The sequence below is a fragment of the Triticum dicoccoides genome, chromosome 1B, assembly GCF_002162155.2.
Source record: "Triticum dicoccoides isolate Atlit2015 ecotype Zavitan chromosome 1B, WEW_v2.0, whole genome shotgun sequence".
Classification (NCBI taxonomy): domain Eukaryota; kingdom Viridiplantae; phylum Streptophyta; class Magnoliopsida; order Poales; family Poaceae; genus Triticum; species Triticum dicoccoides.
In genome coordinates, this window is record NC_041381.1 from 25,448,262 (window position 1) to 25,454,496 (window position 6,235).

Sequence of the window (6,235 nt, forward strand, 5' to 3'; positions counted from 1 at the left end):
TTTTTGATCCAAAACCTACAGCAATGCCATGTTATCAAACTTATTCAAACGATCTACTGAAACGTATCTCAATTTAAAACCAAACAGGACTCCATTTTCAAGTGCAAACTATGTATACTTCACCAACTTTTCATGAACACATAGTTGTGCACTGAATAACATAACAACAGTGCCTCCCTGACCAAGAAAGATTGTTAATTCAAAAAACGTTTTCACAACAAAGGCACGACCATGCATCTGTTGCGTGTTCTACCGTTCACACGACTACTTTCACAGCCAAAGATGGAATACGCACATATGGATCACACACGCAGCACGCAACGAATAAAAAAAATCAAGGAACAAGATAAGTGAAAATCTTTTAAAAAAATAGATAAAACAAACACCTGTTTCCGAAAATCTACGCCTGGAACCGCCGGGTGACTAGCAACTGCTCTTTGGCGGTTTCCTTTTTTCCACGACAAAAGATCGCTTTCACTTTTCCGACTCCATTTGCGTCTTCTCCCTCCAAAGTTTCTCGTCGGCCACAGTTCACCACCGCACACCTCCAGCCATGGACGACGGGAAAATGACAACATTCACCGAGCACATCACTACCCATGGTACAACCGTGCTGGAGGTGGTGTACACCAATGACCCAACGACCGTGGAGCGGATCATCAAAAAGTACGAGGAATGGCTAAAGGAAGAGAAGAACAAGTTCGTCGGCCTCGACCTCGAGTACACATGTAAGAGCAGTTACGTACGACAAGGGATCGCCGTCGTCCAACTTTCCATGCGCGAGCATGTCCTTGTATACCACTACTACAGGTCCGAGCGCTCCAAGGCGTTAGTTGACTTCTTGCAACGGAAAGCGGTAACTTTCACCAGCGTCGACACCAGGAACGACAAGACCATGCTTGCCCGTGCATGCATCAGAATTCCAGACGAGCACCACATCGACATCCAGAGGCTATTCTGCATAAAGGGTGGTGGAGAAAGGGACTCCATGGCTGACCTTGCAGCAGCCATCATCGACCCCTCATACAAGAACATGAAGAAATCATTCCCAAAGGAGAAGCACCAGTTCTGGGAGTGGAAGCCGCATTCCCCGATACACCTTGAGTACGCGGCAAAGGACGGGTATGTTAGCTACGAGTTGTACTGTAGAATCCTAATCATCAAGAACGGGCTACGTGACCTCCACCAACAACCAGTGAAAGAAAGACTCTGCCCGCGTAAGAACAAAGACGAGGGATCTTCCAGAGGCTGGAAGCGCCAGAAGGGAAGCAGCGGTTGGTAAATTGCGAGAAAATGGATTGTGCCGTGATTGATTAATCTGTCATGATCAAGTGATCAGGTGCGTGGCACAACTATTATGATGATTTAGGTTGAATGAACCCATGTTGTAAATATGTTTGTTCTTGCTCAAAGATGTTGTCTGTATTGTATTACTATTTTATGTCTGAACTTTGAACACAGTGGTGTGTGTGCCTAAATGTAATTAGTAAGTTATGTCCAAATATCGAGCAAGCATATATTGTATCCATGACTATAGAACTAGAGATATATCACACAACATTGTATTATAATTTCATACTCAACCTTTACAAGATGCATCATGCATTTACAAGAATATGTGATGGTATCGTTGCAAACTTTCAGTAGAATGCTTATTCAACATTGGCATAAACAATTCATAAATATTGCAGAAGAACATTCGGTACACAGACGCAAGGTACAAGAACTTTGTTACTTTGACCACACCGTCCATTCACAGGTTCCTCTCCGTACACCAGTCCTCCACGATGCCACAAAACTACAGTACCATATACAACTGACCCATGTACAACCACTCCTCTCCGTACACCAGTCCTCCATGATGCCACAAAACTACACTGCCATGTACAACTGACCCATGTACAACCGTGCCTCTCTAAGTGTAGACTCAACCCATGCCTCTCGTGCCACGCACCCATGACCTTAAAGACTTAACACCTGTGCATCCACAACCGAGTCTCTCTAACCAAATATTCGAACCGATGCCTCTGCTGACATACATCCGTGCCTCAAGACACTTGACAGCAGCAAGAGGGTTCAAAACCATGCATCCACACAACCGTGCTTGTACTGATTGCACTTCGGTGCCTCCGTTTGCTCGATCGACGTGCCTCACATGAAACCCACAGTAACTCTACGTGCTCCGCGCGACCGATCGCCCGTGCCTCCGCACAACCATGCCTGTACTAACTTCAATTACGTGCCTCCATTTCCTCAATCCACGTGCCTCACATAAAACCCACTATAACTCTACGTGCTACACACACGTGCCTCTCGCATGAAACCCACAGTATCTCTGCGTGTTAGGCACACGTCATCGCCCTTGTAACTTTGGTATTGCACACACGGTCCTCTCAGTATACCCGTGTTCCAAACAACCGTGCGTGTACTGACTGCAATTCTATGCCTCTGTTTGCTGAAACCACATGCCTCCCATGAAACCCATGGTAACTCTACGTGCCTCCACACAACCGTGCCTGTTCTGACTTCAATTCCGTGCCTCAATTTGCTGAATCCAGGTGCCTCTCACATAAAAGAGATGCACAGCCATGCCTCAGAGTAAACAACACACGTGCCTCTACTGTATTTATAACTTTGACCACAATTAAATAACATCTGTCCAAAAAAACATCATTAAAAGAGATGCACACCCAAGCATCTTATACATCAAAATCCATTATGTCCAAAGGCTATAACTAACATCACTGCGGCAGAAGATTGAAGATAACAGCAAGCCTCCCAACAAGCTGTTTGAAAGTTATCAGCACCAAGCTGTTTACTTCAATAGACGATGCCTGAAGAAAATCACTGAAACCTTCCTGTTTGAACACCATTCTATTACCCAAACCAATAAAGTAGGAGCAAGGAGTGCTCACATATATATCATCATCACCAGATTCCAGAGTAACTTCAAGAGTTAAAACGCCAGTTCTAGGAAAAGTCACAAACTCCTTCAAACTCCTCACAACAATACCATGAATAACCTGACAAAAAACATCAAGCTATCAGAAAAAGAATAAAAATTCAAAACTATAAATAGAAGACATAATAAAAATAAATAAATAAACAGAAACAAAAAAAAAACAATGGGAAAAAATCTGACCAAATGATGACCATTAATATTCATGGAATCAATCATGTGAACAAAAGGACGACAGGGTATGTAATCATCATCAAATAGTTGACACCTCATGAAATACATCTGCTGATAATTAAGAAAAACACCACGGGTGTAATAACAACTCCCAACAAGCTCCTTCTCAGAGTCGCTCAAACCATGTAGAGCTACAAAATATAATTACACAGGCTCAAGGAAACAGAAAAATCAAAATGTACAATAAAACAAGATAAAAATTCCTTAAAAATAAACCTTACCAACAGACGGTAAAGGAGACAACGCATCTCCACGACCAACACGATAAAAATCAATAACAATCCAAGTTCCATAATGTTCAAGCCTAATGGTCATTATATCACGAGGACGAACACCATAATCACTGACCAATCGTTCCCAGGAAGGACAGTGGAATTTGCTCCTCACACGACCATGACTAAACAGAACACCATACAAATAACCCTCATTGCACTGAAGAGCCGGATCAGTATCTTCGTCACCCCTCCTTATGGCTAAAGGCCTACACTCCTTGATGTAACGAGCAAGATGAGCTCTAACACTGCACGGAACATACTGCACAACAAATCAAAACAAGGATCATAATCAAAATATAAACAGTATGGACAACACCAAAAGAAATAAGCGTGTGTGCCAAAAATTGAACAACTATAAAATGATTTTCTTACAACACGCCTCCAACAACGCCGATCCAGGACCACACTGAACCCATCTACAAAAGAATCAACAGAAGAACACGGGCCGCCAGGCATACGGCAAAAAGGACAAGCCATAACTGCAAGGAACACAATGGTTATCAACAACTAATCCCACAAAACCCAGTTGAAACTTGACATCTGATAGTGTTGGTAGTCCCCACCCGTAACTACCCCATAAACCTCCATATCCCGGAAATATAATGGGAACAAAAAGAAAAACGTGAAAGGGAAACAGGGAACCCACGAAGACAGCTAGTAGGGAACGACGATATCGCGAACGAGGAAGCGCGCTCGACGCTAAAGAAGGACTACTGTAAGACCAGGCAACAAGCGTGGCAGCCGGAACAACTGCCGCCATAACCACGCGACAAGAGCAGCGGCAGCGATGGGCGGAGACTACGGCAAAGAACGAACAATGCACGACGAGGGTTCGCCCACAACAGAGAGAAACAATAAACAGATCTCAAAACAAATCAAAAGGTATTACAAAACATTAGAAGTATAAGGACTAAAGTGAAAAAAGGAAAAACCACAAAGGGAAACTGGAAACCGGAAATCACGGGAGAAGCCGTGCGCGTGCCAAGTGTCACGCGCGAGCGCATCCGAAAAGTCTCGGAAGCGCTCCGCGCGTGACACTTGGCGCGCGCGGAGCGCTCCCCGACTAATCGTTGCGGGGAGCGCTCCTCAATTAGTGATTTCGGGAGGTGACGTCGCATCTCGACCATATGGGCCGTAACTGGGGTAACAGCATCAGGACCTCGGCCCTATATGTCTTCTAAGCCCTTTTATATTTCTGCTTGCATCAAGGCCCATGGGCCGTAACTGGGGTACCCACTTCCTTCCCCTCCTCGGCTCGGCGGCCGCCTCCGCCCCACTTTCCCCCACTTCTCCCCCAAGAAAAAGCCGAATCATGGACACCACCGGCGCCACAGCCGCCGCCGCCGCCGCCGGCGGGGGAGGCAGCGAGGAGGAGGACCAGGCCCGCTTGGCCGCCATCACCGACAACCTCAAGGCCCGTGACTCGTACGCACTCCGCCCCTCTCCCCCTCCCCTCCCCTCCCCTCTCGATTAGCTCCTCTAATGGCGTCGCTTGCTCGTCGGGGCGCAGGATCCGGCTGTACGCCTGGCTCTCGCACCGGTGCTTCTCCGACTGCGTCACCACCTTCTACCGCAAGACGCTGGGCAAGCGCGAGGGGGACTGCGTCCGCGCCTGCGTCCGCAAGTACCAGCTCGCCACCGCCGCGTCCGCCGCCCGCTTCAACAAGCTCGCCGACCCCTCCGCCGCCGCCGACGACGACGACGACGAGGACGACTGATTCGTGCGCCACTGTCGGCTGGGGGAACTTTTTTGCCTGCTCTGGTTAGTCTTCTGCAGTTTGAGTTCTGATGTAGCGCTTGTGATGCCTGAAGAAACACCAATAGTGACAGAGTAGAACGAACCACGGATTCTGAATTCTGATGCAGCCTTTTGGGCTTCAATTGATTGCGGCTGTATCGAACCACACCACGGATTCGCAACTCGGGCGGATGCGAACATGAATGGTTTCCATGCTTTACAAACTTAGTATCGGTGAATGTTTCACTGGATGTCATGCATTTCCTTGTCTGGTTGGAATCAGTTGCTTCCATGTGTTAATTCAGAATTCGGAATGTGCGTTGATGCAAGCCTGAATTCTTGGTGCCATTTCATGGTTCATTGTCTGCATAGTGCATACAGTTTCAGGATTTCCCCGCTTTTTTTGGTTTGTCTCATAGCCTGGTATAAGGTCAAATCAACAATGATTCATGATGTTGATTTGAAGCTTGTTCAGATTCGATTTCTTATCTAAAATCCGACTACATCTTTTGCCGTCATATGCCAACCTTGAAGCTCCATGTCATATGATAAATAGGTCGGTTACAACATTGTGTCAACAACTCAACATGACTGCTATCAAGCTCTTGCCCTGCTATTTCCATAGCCTGGTACAACTTACAACCAGTACTCGTCTCTGAATTTATGATATATCTCTGCCTCAAATGATAGGATCTGAACTTGTCCTCAGAATAAGAGTTTAGAGAAACTTCAGATGATGAGACAACAAAAACTGATTTGTTCAAGAATTATGATTCAGCAGAGTAATGTAGCAAAGGAAAAATGGATCTGATGTGAATACAACCAAGATATCACAAAAAAAAAGTAGGAGAACCTCATGTATTCAGTGGCTGCACATCTTCAATCTGTATAAATTATATATAACACAGAAAATTTGGTCCTAGAAGATTTATTCACTCTATGAACAGTAAACACACTGATTGTTCTGTTTAAAGATTTGTTGGGTGCCAGTCTCATTCCTAAATGGAATGAATGCACGGTACTTGGATC

General features: G+C 45.7%; 1 protein-coding gene across 1 annotated transcript; it reads left to right on the plus strand.

The window, feature by feature from the left end:
* The first annotated feature begins 4,723 nt into the window (after nt 1-4,723).
* On the plus strand, nt 4,724-5,542 carry LOC119300064 (mitochondrial import inner membrane translocase subunit Tim9-like). Its single transcript, XM_037577143.1, has 2 exons — nt 4,724-4,893; nt 4,979-5,542. Exons 1-2 carry the CDS (start codon nt 4,781-4,783, stop codon nt 5,184-5,186), a joined length of 321 nt encoding a protein of 106 aa, XP_037433040.1. The 5' UTR covers nt 4,724-4,780; the 3' UTR covers nt 5,187-5,542.
* Nucleotides 5,543-6,235: the final 693 nt, after the last annotated feature.